This window comes from Spea bombifrons, chromosome 3 (genome assembly GCF_027358695.1).
Source record: "Spea bombifrons isolate aSpeBom1 chromosome 3, aSpeBom1.2.pri, whole genome shotgun sequence".
NCBI classification, from domain to species: Eukaryota; Metazoa; Chordata; class Amphibia; order Anura; family Pelobatidae; genus Spea; species Spea bombifrons.
The window spans coordinates 29,272,976-29,292,314 of NC_071089.1; the positions used below are offsets into that span (position 1 = coordinate 29,272,976).

At 37.3% G+C, this 19,339-nt stretch overlaps 1 protein-coding gene across 2 annotated transcripts in view; it reads right to left on the reverse strand.

Annotated features, from left to right (window-relative positions):
- The window catches only part of LTBP1 (latent transforming growth factor beta binding protein 1), a 140,616-nt gene that overhangs the window by 33,703 nt on the left and 87,574 nt on the right, over positions 1 to 19,339 (reverse strand). For both annotated transcript variants that reach the window (XM_053458561.1, XM_053458560.1), the window contains 13 exons: positions 16,731 to 16,853; positions 12,109 to 12,276; positions 9,052 to 9,243; positions 8,521 to 8,543; positions 7,952 to 8,051; positions 7,574 to 7,672; positions 6,699 to 6,824; positions 5,931 to 6,056; positions 5,105 to 5,227; positions 3,979 to 4,098; positions 2,330 to 2,455; positions 1,937 to 2,059; positions 1,138 to 1,260 (listed from right to left, as the gene is read on the reverse strand). In XM_053458561.1, coding sequence (XP_053314536.1) covers positions 1,138 to 1,260; positions 1,937 to 2,059; positions 2,330 to 2,455; positions 3,979 to 4,098; positions 5,105 to 5,227; positions 5,931 to 6,056; positions 6,699 to 6,824; positions 7,574 to 7,672; positions 7,952 to 8,051; positions 8,521 to 8,543; positions 9,052 to 9,243; positions 12,109 to 12,276; positions 16,731 to 16,853 — 1,572 coding nt within the window. The remainder of the gene's footprint in view (positions 1 to 1,137; positions 1,261 to 1,936; positions 2,060 to 2,329; positions 2,456 to 3,978; positions 4,099 to 5,104; positions 5,228 to 5,930; positions 6,057 to 6,698; positions 6,825 to 7,573; positions 7,673 to 7,951; positions 8,052 to 8,520; positions 8,544 to 9,051; positions 9,244 to 12,108; positions 12,277 to 16,730; positions 16,854 to 19,339) is intronic.

Here is a 19,339-nt window from a genome sequence, read left to right on the forward strand (position 1 = left end):
CCAAATGGTGAAAGGGAAATCAATGATGAAGCCAACTTAATTTACAATATATTACCCTACTGAGAAGTTAGGTTATTTATAAGGATCATTAGAAGAACCATTTGGCTACCACCCACAGTGCCCTATTTGTGAAAGGCTATGATTAGGAAGAGTCTCATAAACAAGGTTCCAGGTATTCAAATGCCCCAACCTCTTTTTACCTATGTTCCTCCTATAGAATATTTACTTTTTTGTTAGTGGGGAATATGTAGTCTTTGTGCCTTTTGGGTTCTTATTGAGTTTTCGTTCTTTTAATTGTGTGCAAATTAAAATTTGGTTTTGTTATGTTTGATTCAGATTTAATTATGGATTGCATATATATATACATAACATCTCAACATATCCCTATTTGTCCAGAATAAAAAATAATGATAATCTGTGTAGGTACAGAATAAATTAAGGTTGAACAAACACAATAGAAATTGGAAAGACATTTTTGGATTTTGGTCTTAAAAAAGCCCAGGTTATGAAAGTTTTTTTGTGTTATTCTTATATCTGCAAATCTTCACCTTAGAGTGGTCAGTTCTTGATATGCCTAACGGTGACAGCACCTTTAATGAATAAAAGCTGTAATATAGTCAACTAGAGGAAAAAATAAAAAGGCTGATTCATTCAGCTAACTCATCACAAAAAAGTATAATAGGTCTGTTGGAAAAGGAACTGGCAGGTTTACTGACGTTTTTGTTTTTTTTTAAGATAGATTGGTCTATTAAAGCCCAAATTGGCAGTCAAGTGTATAGATGAGTTGCTTCAGATAATTCAACCCAGTTATGCTGGCCTGAGCAGCTCAACTCACCCGCCAGCTCAGTGCAACACAAATGTTCCATAACAGACCACTTTGCTAATTTGAAAAATAATGGAAATTTCTAACTTCCAAATGTAGAAGTTGAATTAACAGAACTACCGTGTTTTCAACGTATAGACCAGAGCAGCTTTGGCATTAATTACGCATTGTATAGAGAGTAATACTGGTGCAAACTGAAGCACTCACCATAGCAACCAACGTAATGGCCCTCCCGGTTACTCCACTTTTACAGCTTTGCACCAGAATTACCCCTGAAAGTATTGTAGATTTTTTTTTTGTTAGGTTAATATTACCTTCACACTGGTCTCCAGCAGGCGATACTTTGTAACCTTGATCACATATGCATGTAAAATGCCCCTCGGTATTTCTGCACTGACCATGACTGCATAGATTTGCATGCTGGCATTCATCAATATCTGCAAAACAAGAACATTTGATAACAATAAAAGATCCAAAGTTGCAATATCGGTCACCTAGCACAATCTCAAAGTTGACTGGCATTGGGAAAGTCTTCAATGCATTTATTTTATTTAGTACAGGGTGATAACTGGCTTTATTTTTATAAATGCATTTATATAAATCCGATAAAAGACAACTGTATGTGACTCAGAAGTAGCAAACTTTAACAAATTGGACATAATTGGATAAACTATATTTATCATTGCCAACACTTCAAAAAACTTTTATACCAAGTGTCATAACGTGCAAATTTCAGCTCATCTCCTAAAGAGCAGGCAATGTAAAAATCAAATTTAACCCTCGCAAATAAAGCTGAAGAAAAAAATGTATAAATTTAAAAAAAACACTTAACTCAACTGAAAACTTTAGGTTTTGTTAAAGGGATGAGCTTTAAAATGCCACTGACAAAAAATAAAAAGCTGGACAGGAACCAATTGAGATTTATACATCTAAAATGAGTATTCTGCATTTGTTACACCTAAAAAGAATGTTACGTTTCTTAAACTGTACATCACTGTACATTAAATATGTCTCGTAATTAAGGTGTGAATGCCTAACCCTGCTTAGGGGTGCTAACTTCCCTGATTTGTAGCAATCATGGGTGGTCTTAATCTCAATGCATACATTACATACCTTCACACTGATCCCTGGATGCTGCCAGCTGGAATCCCTGGTTGCAGGAGCACATGAATGAACCTTCAGTATTGTGGCACTGGCCATTCAAGCATAAGTTGCCAAGCTGACATTCATCCACATCTGAATGCAGAGAAAACATGTTTAGCATTGTTAGCCACAGTTGGTGGACATGCAGGTTTCTTTGAGGTCTATCATTGGGGAGGGAGCATTTTTATCCATGCATGTGTAGCAGGAATCCATCCTCTTATCACGAACAACGCATTAAAAAAGTATTTTTCTTTCTGAAACGCTGGTGGAACAAGCAGTAGTATTTCTCTTAAAAGTTATCATTACAGAAATAAATGAAATGAAAAAATTAATAATTTGTAATAATAATTTCTGTTTAATTACCTATACACTGCTTGCCATCAGAGGTTGCATCAAAACCTGTTCGACAAGTGCATTTGAAAGATCCAGCAAGATTAGTGCAGTCGCCATTGGCACACAATGTTGAGTCTTCTTGACATTCATTGATATCTGAAAGAAAGAAAGTACATGTAGATCACATCTTACAGTTATCATTTATCATTAAGTATTTATCATCTGTAGAAATTGTGCTTTCGATCCTTATCCGTATGCTATTCATCAGCAAAAAACAATAACCGCAAGGTCCGCTATTTAGACTAATGCATGCGACGGACTGAAATACATCACTTTATTGTATACTTTGGGTTCGACAAGCTGTAATACTTGTGGCGTCACAAGTAAGATTTACTGCCCGACTCTGTCGAGCGGCGTCTCTGTGGATTTTAATGAAGATTCGTTTCAGCAACTCAAAGGAAATTGATATGGAGTAGTTTACCACAACCCTCACTAACCTGTTTGTTACCTTTTACAGGCAGCTTTAAATGAAATTTTTATTTAGCGGCGATGAGATGGGCCAACCATAGACATGGAAGTGCAGTATCCTTTTGATTTTGGAACAACCAAAGACTTAGTAACCAAAGTTCTATAGGTTTATGCAGTAAATCACATTAATTATATTTTAGGAAATCAGAGCCTCAGTATATTTTGCCGTCTACTGGTATATATAATAGCTCTGTGGCATTTCTGAAGCTCTGTTTCAAAGTAGGCAACATAATACATTTTAAAAATAACATTAATATTGTTATTGAACAGCGATTGTTTTAAAGTTCATTTATTTATACGACCTAACTAGTAGAAATGTGATGTAGTGTAAGAATGATTCATTTTAGTTATGTTTATTGTAATAAACATCAGCATGTTTCCCCCTGTCCTGCTGGTATTTAAAGCTACTAACACTAATAGGTCACCAAAACTGATTGCCTGTCTGGCTTATACTTCTCAGTGGTGATATCAGCCAAAAAGATTGGCCATTACTTAAGTCCAATGCGGAACAGAAGGCGTTGTTGCAAACTTAGGCGCCAGATCACCTAATATAGAAAACACGTGCAAGAGATTTGAACATTAATTGGAGAAAAATAGCTTTCGAAATTAGTTATAGTCCATGACTGTCTCAATTTGCACCTCGTATATTTAAATAACTCAGTTATAGAATAAAAAATATTGAAATCAGCCCTTAGTTTTATATATATATATATATATATATATATATATGAGAATAGACAGATAGAGATAGATTTAGACAGAGATAGATAGATAGATAGATAGATAGATAGATAGATAGATAGATAGATAGATAGATAGATAGATAGATAGATAGATTCCGACTGGAGCAGAGATATTTAGTTGACCCCTCATCCTGTTCTCCAGACACCACCATTCAGAGCATGAGATATGAGCCCAATTAGAAGGCCAATGTTGTCGACCGTCAGAAAGAATTAACACAGGCCAATTAAGGAAATGGGCATTAGCCACAAAATACTTTGTAGGTTACCATATGGGAGGGTGCAACAAATAATCAGATCATTTGGAGACCTCATGGTTTAAAACTATGACTGTATGGATAGCTGTAAAGAGAACTGCTACTGTTATTACACTTGACATCTTATTATTTCTACAAGAGATACTTAGCTCACCGTAGCATCTTCCATTTAATCCTCTGTATCCTTCTGCACAAGGAACACAGGCATAAGAGCCTGGATTGTTAACGCATTTGTCATCAGGACAGGTGCTTGGAGTCAGGCATTCATCAATATCTAGCAGGAGGAAAAAAAGGCTTATTTGTAAGAAAAATCTTTAAATATTCTGCCTCTGTATGCCCTGCTCTAAGACACAGATTTATCAAACAAAGTGAAAATCTAATTTTCTCACAGCCATGTATGCAGACACATTTCACAAGCGTGAGCTGGGAGCCGATGGCGTCTATGGGAGCAACCAACAGGAGCAAAGCATGTTGGGGCCCTAGTTTCAACCTCTTGATTTCAGGAGGTATTAGAAATGGGCAAGCCCTGTGATCTTATCCCGCAATAAAGGGTAAGTTGGCCATGAAGTAGAAATAGACCAGGATGGGGCCTTTATAGCAAACAGCAAGTTCAGTAATCAACTCTCCCGCAAGCTCATATGAAATGTCAGTGAAATAAACCTCTAAGTTACGGCTTTCGAGACTCTGCGTTGCCAGTTGACTTCTCAGTGCCCATTCGTCTGTTGCCTATACTAATAGTAATTCTTCAGGCACGAGGTACAGCTGTAACCGGTCCTCAAACACCACAAATATGCACATACATATATACACTGTATATATATACTGAAGTTTTAATGTACTAACAGATACTGAAATGAACCACTTGAAATGGAATATTCAGGCAGTGTGACATTTGAACACTGTGAGATCAAAAGAATGTAACAGAGGAATTTTTTTTGGCTTCCATTAAGATTTTTTTAAGAATACTAAACTCACAAAGCATTTCAAAGACTGACTTTGAATCCATACTTAACATATGTCACGTTGTATTTACAATGGATCAATGCCTGGCCATGTTAGGTATGCTTTCTCCACCACCATCCATGCAGAAATGCATTATTCTTGTTAACTCATTTGAGAATAAAAATATGCAAAGCCCTAGACTCTAAGATCTACTGCTAGCACGCCTGCCTTTAATCTAGAAAACAACAGCAAACATAATACCCACAGCCCCAGTTACATATTTTGCAAACACAAAGGGCTATTTATACCAATTGCAGTTAAAGATGTGACTTGCTTACCTTCGCACTGCCCTCGCCTGTTCATGCGGAACCCATCAGCACAGTATTCACAACGGAAGGAGCCTGCAGTGTTGATACACAGCCCGTTCTCACATACGTTGGGCTGCAAGCACTCATTAACATCTGGAAATGAATACAAAATATATTCTAGAATATCTCCTTTTTTAGTTCTGTTTGTGGGCATATCAACAAGCAACACAGTTATAATGATGTAACATTATCATGATTATTTATTGTTTTATATAGCGCCATCATATTCCGTAGCACTATACAACAGGTAAGCAGGACATACCAATAGTACTGTATATAACATAACAATCTGACTTACAGAAACAACAGGTAAGGAGGGTCCTGCCCAAAGGAGCTTACAATCTTATCATGGCATGAATCCCTCATAAGGTTATCACATAGGCCACATTTTTCTGGACACATATAAGTTTCGCATATTGCTGGCCAGTCCAGGTAAACTGTTGCCCTGAAGTATATGTAATGTATAAACTCATGGACTGGAATGACATCATACATAGTACAGGGCAGCAATTTACCTACACTGGTCAACAATATGTGAAAATGATATGTGTCCCTGGAAAGCATGCCAGATGTGGTCACTCTACTGTCTCATCCATCACCTGATAAATAGGAGCCCCAAGCAGCTCGCTTGGCTGCTTGAAAACTACTGGTGGATATTAGGTATCACTTATGAACGAGAATAGGTGATCAGCAGGGTACCTTTATATACAGTACATGAGTATAATATACATAGTATGGTAAAGCTATTTTGCTTCCTGTTTTACTACCGTTACATTATTTCAGTAATGCATCTTACCAACACAATCAGTTCCTTGTTCATTAGCCATGTATCCTGCTGGGCAAATGCAGAGAAAACTGCCCATATTGTTTTCGCAGCGGCCATGTGAGCAGCGATAGGGAGCCATTTCACATTCGTTGATGTCTGTTAAAAAAAAAAAGGCAATTTATGTTTAGATCCTCTCTAGATCCAACAGTGAAACGGTAATAGGAAACCCCGATATGTTTAATTAGCAGTGATCGCCTTTAATCAGCCTGCTCAAAACATATAGCATGTAACATGCACAAGATTTAAGAAAGAAAGAAAAAAGAAAAAAAAAGAATACAGCGCTGTTGTTGCTTATATATATGTAAATATATATATATATATATATATATATTAAGTGAATAAAGTGTATATTCAGTGAATGTGTATTAAGTGAAATCAAAAGGAGACCCCCCCCACTGTTAAAAAAAACAGCTCTATTGATTTTTTTTTACCAATTTTTCGCTATCCGTGGGAGAAATGTAGATATTTATATGCACAAGATTTGTTTGAAGAAAAAAGGAATTCAAGGCAAGTGTTAAAGGCAAATGAGGACTAATATTTACAGTATGTCCGTACCATCGATGGGGAGCAAATGACTACAAAGTGTAGCTACTACTATTGGCAAGTAATAGAGCATCAGGAGATCATCAATTAGAGTACTGGGTCCCCAAGAATGTGGGGACCCCTAGACACCTGTGCTTAATGGATAATCTTTCACAGCTTTCAGCAAGGCATAAAATGAATAATAATGCATCTCACCAACACATTTGGTCCTCTCCTCATTCAGCTTGTATCCGGCAAAGCAGATACATGTGTATCCTTCTGGGAGATTGACACACTGCCCCTCTACACATATATCAGGATCAACGACACATTCATTGATCTCTATAGGAAACATAAGCACACAAAGAAATGCATACAACACATCCCAATGTTTATAGCATTTTTCATAATACCAAGTGCATGTTCCATCAATTTTGGGACATCCTAGTGCATTTCCATAAATTGGGGGGGGGGTTGTTTTTAAAAAGCTGGAGACAATTTCAGTTCATATTTATGGTATTTCCACAGCGTCTATGCTGTAGATTTAGTCTCCTCGTCGCCAAAAAAACCTTGCTGGCCAAAATATCTACTCTCGGAAAGTAAGCCAGTGGAAGGATCAATAAAAAAGAAGCGACCAATTCAATTCAGACTGTAGGCGTTTGCTATTTTCCATGAATGGGAAAGTTAGAATATTAGTGAATATAACCTGGAATTTGTTTCGTGATTCATGGGATTTTAACAAATTGTCTTTCCAATGTATTTCCACTGATTTTATATATTGAAGAGATACTGTAAATTGTCATGCATTGTAGAGGAGTAACATATAACATAACTAAATTACACATCATAATTAACAACCAATTACCCATGCTTAGGTAGAAACATAAAACAAAAACAACATTTTCATATGTAAGACCGTAGCCCCGGTAAAAAAAAAATGGTTGTAATAACCACAGCTCTGACACAAGTCTTTACACAATATAAATAAAAGAAACAGATGTGTCCACCACATGGCAGACTTTAAATCTGGTTTTTAATGTCAACATACCCAAACTTATATAAAAAACAAGTTTTAAACGTCCATTGTTTACCTGTGACTTGAGTAGGGGCAATTACTTGGCTTGCACTTGATGTGGAAACATCTGGGGCAATTGCAACAGGAACTGGTGGAGATGATTTCTCAACAACAACTGAAAATTAAAGCAAAAAAAACATTTTACAATTTTAATATCACCTAAAGAGCATGTTTCCGATCATTTTCATCCCAGAAGTCTCTCGTAATATAACACATTATTATTACTATGTTACATTTTGTAATATAAGGAAAATAATTAAACATTAAATATTATTGACCTTTAAAGGTCCACAAAGATTATTATTCAGTCTTAAAGAGAGTCAAGACAAGATTGTGGAGTATTTTTTTGTAATAAACAGCTGGAGTATGAATTTTCTCATTAAATCATTTCTACCTGGGAACTGAGGTTCGAGGTTAATAGTTGAAATTCCAGGGGAAAGCTGAGGCTGTCCACGGTCCACTATATGTTTGTCTTTTTCTAATGTTACAAGTTCCTGTGACAATACGAAAAAGCAATGAAAAACTGCAAAAACAAGGTCAGCAGATACTATAAATCAAATGTAACAACAACAACCAAAAGCTTCTCTTTCTTTAATGCTACACTTAACTCATATATATATATATCACAGAATTTAGTGCTCAGAGGAGACCTGTAAAGTCACTTCATGTAGGACCTTCTCTCCAGATGCATGCTATTTAGTTAGTATTGTCCTTTTTAAAATAAATCTCAAGATAAATTAGAATCATTAACTGGTATATGTAAATTTCCTTGATTAAAAATGGTAGGTAGCTTTAAAAGTATGAGCAAAGCTGACTTTCATGCGTGCATCAGTAGTAAGTATGCAGAATTAGTGATCCACAAAACTGGGCGACCTTGCACTTTATCTTTTAATGAATTAGACCTATGACAAAAAAAAATAGTTTATTCATACACAAGACTTGTAAGCAGGAAGTACTGTTTACCTGTTCAGAATTTGATGCAGAATCTGTAGGAAAAATAACAACAAAACAACATTAATACAACAAGCAGATGTGTTATACCTGCTGTGTTATATGTTGTATCTTTATGTGACAATTACCACTGGTTATTGCAGAAAAACAATGGGTGAATAAACCTAGATTGTTGTTTTACAAAAAAATGACAGTTTTATAGATATTTTCAGGAAAGGATTTCAACCTACCAGGGCCATTCTGCATGATGGGTGCTCATTAAACCCATCTCCTATTCCCTTATTCCCTTCTAAAATATGTTTCAAAAGAGGGAAAGATGTCAAAAGAGCATTCATTTCATTTAGTGGGATTCTGCGAAACGTTATCTTCTCAACAAGAGAATAGAAGTGTGTGGGTGCCTGTGGGAAGCACACTTGTAGACTTCATGTAAGCACCATATTGTTGTGTGTATATACTGATGTATGTTGACACATAGAAGATGTTAGAGAAGTTTTTCAGTATACCTCTTCTGCCACTTTCTCTGACATACCACGTGCCTCTTACCTTCCTTTGCCGACTCATCAGGATCATTTTTTTCGGCCACAGATAATGCTTCTATAGGTTCTTCCTTTGTAATGACCGGTGTACGGGTTGTTCTAACTGGAGGTTGTACAGTGTAAGTTCTGGCCGGTGGTGGGACTCGTACTACTGGCATTGTATAGCCCATTCCAGCTGGGCAGATCTCTTTAAAGGCAGCTTAAATGAAGAAGAAAATAAAAATGCAACTACATTATTACAGTCATTAGTTCTACTGTAGCCAATAGTCCCACTCAGGGATGAAATGCTAGAAGTGTTATGTATCCCTGTTTTTAATATCATCCAAGAATGATCATAAAACACTTGTAGTTAAAAGTGTTTAACACGTGCAGTATGCTCTAGACCATCCTGGGTCTTATTAATCTCCCACGTGAGACACATAAAACACATTTCCATACTATCTTATGGTTATTATTCATCAAACTGGCTAAAATGCAGGATATAAATGTCCTTCTCTATGGTACAACGCTCAATGGCACGTGGAATTATATGGCCCCAAGACAGGAAGACCAAAGGATCAATCTCTTTCTCATCCTCTACTTAGAGACAAGCCGCTTACCCTGTACCTAACTTGATAAACTATTGCTTCGAGGAATAAATGGAAACCGAATACAGATTCCTTTATATGATTGATTTTCCAGGAACATTGTCAAGATGAAATTTCTAAGGAAATCAATTACTTCATATAACCATTTTGTCAGAAATCCGACTTAATGTCTTTACCCTGGTATTCTCTTTACACTTTAGGCCCTTATAATTAAATGTACATATTTATATATATATATATATATATATATATATATATATATATAATATATAGTATATTATAATAATATAAGTATATTACAATGCAGAGACTGACACAAACGGGAGAAGCGTTACAGGGCTGGATTATTTACAATGAAAATGGTAACGGTGCTGTACTTTTTAGACAAAACAATACTTGCTAGCATGTAACGCAAATTATTATGTATGTCATCTGTCTTTCTTATGAACAGCCTGCACATGACAGTAAAGTGTTTCCAGCAATAAATATGAATGAGGCAACATTTTACATGAATAAAGGGTTAATCTTGGGCATTTAACAGTAAAAACATTGAGTTTGATGGCAGATAACATCCATTCGGCCCCATCTAATTAAATACATTGTTGAAATCCACAGTGTAAGTGGAACTGCACCCTTAAAAATGCCGTATTTTTAGTTTTGATAAAAACAACTCTGAATTCTTCTAATAGTCCTTATCACATATGTTAACACTCTAGTCCGCCATGGTTTACAATTGCGCCCCAAATCACATTCTTTACTAATAATTACCAAAAAAGAATTGTTTTGTTTATTCTTCGTTTCAATACCCATAACATAGAGATGTGTTGTAAAAAAGAAAAAATAGATTACGTTTCACTTTGAGAAGTGTAATTTCTGACAAACAAAGAGAAGTGTTTATATTTGAAATCAAACTAAATGTATATCTGACTCAAGCAAATGCACCTCAACCGTTCAAACATCAGATGCAAGCCAACTTTACATCCAAACATGTTGGAAAAAATCCACAATGCTAACTAACTTTCATCTGCGGTGACATGTATACAAAATACATATGAAAATATATGCCTCTCTGGGAAATTGCTGATTAATTAAGCAAGAAACAAACAGAATTGAACGTTCCCATGCCATGGTTTTTTATATACAGTTTCCTGTAAAGTGGAAAAGGCAAGTAATTGCTTGAAATTTGCCACTGAGAAAAAAGTTCTTTAGCGTTCAATGGCCCAGCTTCCCAAAATTCATCAGTTGGCACTGCTGAACAGACCTCCACTGCAAATCCAACGGATTCACCACGCAACACTCTGAAGCTGAGTTCCAAGATGGCTCTTCCTGTAAGATTGGTGGTTGGCCAGGGCTGGACCTTCCTGTCTGTTGTCACATGCCCCAACACAGGTGTCCCAGTTTGGACACCTGAAATGTTTGGGGGTATGAAACATTAATAAAATTAGGGTCCCACTATACTTGTACCGTGTACCGTTTTAGAGTTGAAGGCTCCTTATTCTTCAAGCTTGAAGGCTCCTTATTCTCCAGGTGGGAGAGTGATTTTTGGAGCTGGTAGAGGAAAGCTCTTGGTGAGCCATTGAGGAACAGTATTAGCACAGTTCTATAAAACTAGGCTACACTTCGGAGACCCTCGGAAGTTGTTTAGGTGGAACTTTGTTTGTTAACGTACAAACAGTTAACATTTTTACTTACAGTGATTCAAAACTTCATATTTTTAATTTCGTCAGTGTATTCACTCATAAATATAACACAATAATTACCTTTCAGGATTACAATTTTTGACCTTTAAACTAATTACATTTTTGCCTGTATCCTAAAAAAGGCCACCAAGTCATCTGTCTGTAACTTAATGAGCGCGAACTATATAAGCAGAATTTACAACGTATCATGGACCTAGCTGGTAGCGATGATTAATGTTGACAACCTTTAGGAAATTGAAATATAATTTCAATGTCCTTTTACCTTTTCCTGAAATCAGAGTATGAGCCCTCAAAACTATAACCGCTATTATTTAAAATGGTTTTTTTTGTTGTGCAAAATACTATTCAAACCACATTCTTCTAAAATTTCCATTCATGTCTCTAGCCATAACGTAAAGTCTAGGATTTCCATTAACTACACTTTCCTTTTCCTCATGAGAAAATATATGAAAATATTTTATTGTAGTTTCCAAAAAAATATATATTTTGTTCTTTTATATAAAATATAATTACTGCCTTTATTGATGCAATCTGTGGACCTCACAGGCATCCGGATCTGTCTTTATTCTATATCTCAGTATAAGGCAACATTTTGCCCATATGTTAGAAATAAATGATTTATGAGATTGTGAGAGGAGCCGAATGATTGGCTTATGTTTTCACAAACTATAAATATATGAATATATTTGAATGTCATTAACATATAACAAGCCCCTGAGACTCTTCTAGATGCATTTTTTTATTTTCATAAGGAAACGTATATTGGCTACTCCTTACCTGTACCAAGAACGGGGCATTTCTCACAATGGGGTCCCCATGCTTTGCCCACGCTGCAACAGCACAGCTGCCTGGTGAGCTGGACAGACAGAGGGTGCATACATTGCTTTCCTGTGCTGACAAGGCGGTAGCAAGGACCTTTCTCTTCAGACACCAAAGGATTATCAGCTGTAGGAGAAATAAAAAGAAAATTATTTTAAAAAAACGTGATTGGAAGGAAAGATGGCGCAAAACATTTTTTGCCTGCCCGCATTTTATGGGCTTTATGTGCACCCACATTAAATGTGTGGCATCTCTGAATAGCCAGTGTACATTAGCCTTGCCAAGACAAAGTATGTAAGGGCCAAAAGTGTTTTTGGCTGTCTAATACCCAGGTCATTCACACCTTATTCTACACCATGTAAAATAAAGGTGATATTTATACTTGTAGAGAAGAATTGAATCAAACTTGCAAAAAAGTGCAAGAGGAAGACCTCTAATTGTTTTGTTATTGAATTCATTATGTTTCATAAAGTAATGGCCAAGACATACAGTGGATATAAAAGGTCTACACACCCCAGGTGTTTGTGATGTTAAAGAATGAGACAAAGATAAGTCATGTCAGAACAATTCGATTGCAAAATTATCAAAAAAACTTTGAGGGAGGGAAAAAAATCACAATAACCTGTTTGCATAAGTGTGCACACCCTCTTATAACTGGGGCTGTGGCTGTGTTCAGAATGAACCAATCACATTCAAACTCGTGTTAAATAGAAGTCATTACACACCTGCCATCATTTAAAGTGACTGATTAATCACAAATAAAGTTCAGCTGTTCTAGTAGGAGTTACCCGACATTTGCTTAGTAGCATCTCAGAGCAAAAGCCATGGTCCGCAGAGAGCTTCCAAAGCATATTACACAGATTACTGCTCATTCTTTTCTTTTTTCGCTGTTGTGATATGCTTTGTAGATGTGAGCGATTAGCGGTTTTAATAATTGATTTACATTTTACTGCAAGCTTTTGGTGGAAAAGCGCAGAAGAAGCTAGATATAAAGCTAATGTATCTCTGTGTATGAATATGTTGAGACAACAACTATACAAATACATTCTTGTTTTCCACATCATTATGATTATGCAGAGGAATTCTCTTTTAGCATGTTGGTATAATACCAGCCGCTGGTAAAGTCATAATATTTTACCATCATCTCCATCCCCTCCTGAGCTATTTCATTTCCGTGTTGTTTAATATCCCACTGAGATTTTAAAAGTCTTATAGTCTAGGAAAGTGGATATCGCCTGCAGATAGATTTTTTTTTAATATACATAGTGCAGAATATAGTCAATGTGTGAACAGCCTGGCAACAGTATGCGGTTGTGAGCGTGAAAGGCAAGCTGCCAGCCCAACTCATGACACTGCAAAGTGAGGCTAAAGCTTCCTTGGCAAAGTCCAATACTAAAATAAACTTGCCTTGGACTTTTAAAGTCTCACTGAAATTACAAACTGCTACTAGATGGAATGTACAGAAGTGGTTTTTAGAAATAGACATAGATACTGAAATTGTACACCGACAAAGGGATCCTATATATATATATATATATAGGGCTGAGCTGGCCCTACTTGATGCATAGGCAAGATCAGCCCTTCTTGTTCTAGAAAAACAATATGGCTAGCCGCTTAAAATGGACTTCAATTGAAGTAACTCGCCCGCAAACCCACATGTCGTATTTGCATATTTGTCTCTCCTTCCTGTTCTATTGGGAGTACCTTAAACCCACAGATCAACAGAAACCTTTTTTGATTTTTTATTTATGGTTCAAAGGGTGAAACGGAGGACTAACTAGTAATCCAGCACAATCTTTATTTAAAGCAAACAGATGGCTTACACAAATACACATGTCTGTATATGTCAGACAAGTCGTTCACACGCAAACTCTTAAAACGATCAATAAGCATAAACGACTGCAACATGATTCTTCCCTGAAAAATGTTCTTAGTTTAGTACACTATGTATTTTATTAAAATCGGATACTGTATGTATCTCAGATTCTCCAGTGGTGAGATCACCTCGCTGTTCGCTTTCAATAAGATGAAATTTTATCTTCCCTGACAATGTAGAAATGACTTAATGTGCCGTAACTAATAGCAATGATGACTAAAAATCTCATATTGCAGGTTTCTGTTAAATATAGCACTTGGGTTAAGTATCCACGGGCTGCCCGTTAATGCCCAGACTGGACATAGAATGCACTGCCTACATACATCCGGATTTAGCCCGGTCTCTTAATATATCCTGATTAGCATCAAGGGAGCTTGTTTTTGAAATTGAATAAAACGAGATATCTTACCTCCTACAGATTTACTGAGAATATAACCTAATTTAATTATGCAGGGATCCAAAGATGAAGTCTTCCTCCCACCGACACTAATTAAATCTGTATATGTGTATTGACTTTCTATGAAATATGCTAGAAGGCAGTGGTTTATGGTTTTGCATTGAGTTTACAAACAGATATTTGTATTAAGCGCTGCGTAAACTGTTGGCGCTATATAAATAAAAGATAATAATAATAACAATAAGTATGTGTGACAAGAAATGCACGGTTACACCAACACACTTAACCAACCCACCTACCTGCAGATCAGTTCCCTAACAGACATGACCTGTTGGGGTAACACTTCTATGTCTCATTAGACACATATAATCTTAAGCCATCTTAACTTGATTAACAAAGTTGAGATAATTAAAAACATAAGAAATCATGTGTCTTGGCTACATCATTTTTGGTTCCCTAACCTACCGCCTAAAGGCAAGCTACAATGACCAGAGCAGATATAATTTACCCATTGGAGAAACAGCCGCAGTCTAAATCACTTTAGGTGCATGGATACCATGATCGCTACAGAGATAATAATGTTTTGGTAAACTTTAACCCAGAGAAAGTTTAAATCCCCTTAGGAAATCGTCCATTGGGGTCCAGGAATTATAATTCCCAATAGGAACAATATTATAAATGTGATTTTAGTGCACTGAGATGCCAACATTTTTTTTTCTAAGTATAATTTAATAATTTATAAAGACATCAATATTCCAATGAGCTATTTCTACTGGAATTTCAAAAGTTTATGAAAAACAGGTTTAAAATGTCATATCAATTGGGGGTAACAATAGTATAAACTATCCCTGAATATAAAAATTGGAATGAATCCTGATGAGGAAGCATTGAAATCACTAAGACATTATTGAAGGGGTATCACATTTCTTTCTGTTGTATTAGAGCTTTGCTTCGTGGAACACAAATTATCCATTAAAGGAATGTGTGTGTAAAGTATAAGCAAGGTCCGTTATTTAGTATACCGCATGTGCTACATTAAAAATAGACTCTCCTGTGGTGAGGTAAGTTTTCTAGCCATAACAATCTTGATCAAATCTACAAATCCTCGAAACAATCAAGTACAGATGTAGATAGAGAAATAAGAAGTCTCAGTATACAATAGACATGTGCAAATGGGCCAAAAACATTTCAGACATATTTTTCAGTTTATTATTGGCCCATTCATTTTCGGGCAAAGAATTACGTTCCCTACCCTTTTGGTACGGCCGACAAGTTGGGGGCATTTTTATTTTGGAGACTAAATTCATTGCCCAGTGTCACGCTCTCATTCTCACTCACTATCTCTCTCACGCTCTCTAAATGTTTCCCTGCCTTCTATGCCGACCACTTCCGCTTCTGACAACCATTTCTGCTTCTGCATCTTCTTTTTTTCTCCCTTCTTTTCTATCTTCGCTTGTCAATCTGCTATTTTGTATCTTTGTCCGCATCTCCGCGGACATATCCCAGCAGGAACTTCCACTAAAATGTCAGCGCTTTCGGTGTCGGCCTCTCCCCAATGCTCTAATCGGGGAAGAGGACGTCACCAAAAGGGACATCAATTTGCCCTAAATTTGCAATGTGGCGGCACTTCCGGCTACGTCCTTTCTCGATCAGTAAATTTGCAATTCATATGAATCCAAATGCACAAGTCAACTACACAAGGTGCTTGTAATAAAATGTATGCTGAGTGCAACACTGACAGTGGGCAGTGGCGTATACTGGCAGACTAGGTCTAGCACCACAAAGACCTTTAGCAGGTCAGATCAGGTATCAACTGAAAACTTAACTGCTGCAGACTTTATTACCCATTATTCAAGAATGATTTTTGCAGTTAGAGGTGCTAGGAAGCTTCCAATAAAAGGCACAATTGTAACTCAACAGTCTCTCAGCTTCTGGATAGAGGACATGCGGTTCATATGTCAAGTGTAGTCAATATTGCTTTGTTAGCTCAGTGAGTTCACGCGTGTTATGATTCTTCCCTGGAATAACAAACTGGCTCAACATAAAAGGTGGCTATTATAAAAATCACCAGGATGCAAATCTGTAGGTCAACTTACCTTTACTTTCCTAGTTACTGCTAAAAACACTAACTTGACTTATTTTGCTTAGTGTTTAGTAAACAAGCCCACTTTGTTTTTAGCAGATTATTTGATTAAGGGTGTAGAAGTCAACTCACTTTGCAAGCACCAGTGTCTAGTCATTGGGTGTCCATTCATTTCTAAGAATATATTTGCAGTATAAACATGTGATCTAATTGTCTTGACTCACCTACACAGGCAGATAATGTGGGATCTGGCACAAAGCCCAGCTTGCATGTGCATCTGTAACTACCAATGGTGTTTAGACACTCTCCATTTGGACATACATCTTGCAGACGGCATTCATTAATATCTGAGGAAGAAAAAAATACATAACAGTTCAGATTTTACATTTATTTCTTTAAGTTTTCTGGTTTACTTATTTTAAATATGACTATATATGTACTAAAAATAAAAAAATGGGGGTTAAGTGTAGAACGTGATTCTTGTGTAAGGATTTATCAGCATAGTAGCCAATGGAATGGTCAAATCAGCAATATTCTACATTCTGCTAAAATAATCCAATCTGGGTACAGGAAGTGTATCACAACTTCCTGTTTGGGTTGACACTGGATTTCAGCGTACGCTAAACTTTCATCAGAAAATGTGCTATGCCTGCTTATGCCGTTTCCAATATTTAGTTGTTGGTTAATAAATGTGGTATACCGTATTGGCCTGAATATAGGCCGCACTTTTTCCCCCCACTTTAAGTCTTTAAAGTGGGGGTGCAGCCTATATTCGGGGTCTAGCGCCCGACACCCGGGACATGCAGTCCCGGGTGCCGGGCAGTCAGCGGGGTTAGGATACAGATCCCCCGCAGCGGTGCAGGGGACCTGCATCCTACTGTCTGATACGCTCAGACAGCCTCCCCTGCCAGCACTTCTCACGGGGGGGGTGCCGGCACGGGAGGTTGTCTAAGCGTCCGCACGATACATTTTACATCCCCCCCCGACTTACCAGAGAAGACTCCCGGGTGTCTTGCAGGGCTGGCGGAAGACATCTACGCAATACGCGTATACAACTTCCGGTGTCAGCACTTCCGCTGAGTGCCGGCACTGGGAGTTGTATACGCGATTTGCATAGATGTCCCCCTCCGGCCCCGCAAGACACCCGGGAGTCTGCTCTGGTAAGTCGGGGGGGGGCAGAGTGGCAGCGTATCTCGGGGGGGGGACAGAGTGGCAGCGTATCTCGGGGGGGACAGAGTGGCAGCGTATCTTGGGGGGGAGCACAGAGTGGCAGCATATCTCGGGGGGGGACAGAGTGGCAGCATATCTCGGGGGGGGAGGACAGAGTGGCAGCATATCTCGGGGGGGACACAGTGGCAGCATGTTTTTTTGGTGCTTTTTTTAAAGAAAAAACTTTTTCTTTAAAAAAGCACCAAACTTTTAGGGTGCGGCCTATATACGGGGGCGGCCTATATCCGAGCCAATACGGTACATGGCATTTAAAGAGCCATGAAACATCAATTATACAAAGCATTCAGACAGATGGTTCTAAATCTAACTTTGTATATCCCATTTAAGCATGATTTATAAAACGCAAGCCTTAGATCACAAGTACAAATAAGTTTTTCGGTCATCTTTTCATAGTTACCTATATACATTTTGTGCATAAAAAAAACATCCTGTGATTACTCATAAGTCATATTTTTTTTTACAAGATTTCTGTTTTGTTAAAGGAAAGAAATGCAGTCATGGATCTATCATTCCAATGAGTAATAAAGAAGAAACTATACAATAATGGCAATATCATATGCTCAGACTGTGGAATCTATGGCGCCATACAAACAGTAATGATAAAAAAATGAATAAGGAGAAAACTAATCCTGATTCGGTAAATGTCATTCAGTTATAGTAATACTGGCTTTACTGGGTGGCCATTAAAGATAATGAAATTACATTAGTAAGTTGTCTCCTACGACAGTGATTACATCATAGTTTTTGGCTCCTGAAACTAGTTCCAGTTGACAGCTGTATATTCTTAAAGGATGGATCCCAAGGACAATAAGTAGGTTTTACTTCTTTTTGTTGCAATCAGCTCTCTTTATGCACATGACATGTAGATGAACATTGTAAGCAGATTTTGTAGGTAAATTTCACTGGTCCAACAACACACTGAGCTAATTTTTTATGGTTATGTTAATTATATCCTTTTTATGAAGGTCAGAGGGTCTCTGGGTAATTCACATATCTGGGAACTTCACATTGTAGTCTACCCAGAAACCTCCCTCTTTCGCCGCAGTGAAGGTATTAAGGTGTGCATGGGATCTTGCTTACGGCATCCTGAATATAAGATAAGGGCCAGTTAAAGAATGAGTTTCCATATCAGAAACAATGGGCAGACTAGATTAGATGAATGGTTCTAAATTGACATCGGTTTCAGTGCTTCTGTGTGTCTATGCTTAAACTGAACTTTTTAAACTTAGAAGAGCTCAATATATTTCAAGGAACATAAGTTAACAAATCAGACCAGTCATCTGCTGATCAATTAGCTCACAAGGCGATTCTTAAAATTCCTCACAGAGTTCTCCATAGGGTTGAAGTAGTAGATAACCACAGACCCAGTTCACAAAACGCACCATATAAATGGTTCGCCTGTGATGCTTGGACTTAATTATATCACAGGGGAGCATTCAGTTCCCAGAATGTTCCGGTACAGGCGCAGAAGAATACGGAAGTCTATCACATAACCGTCCTTTTAAAAGACATCGTTAGCTCTCTATAATCCCTTGAGCACCACAAGGTTTGCCTGATGAAATATAAATCTCAAAACTCAGACCCCTTCCGGATTTGTATAATA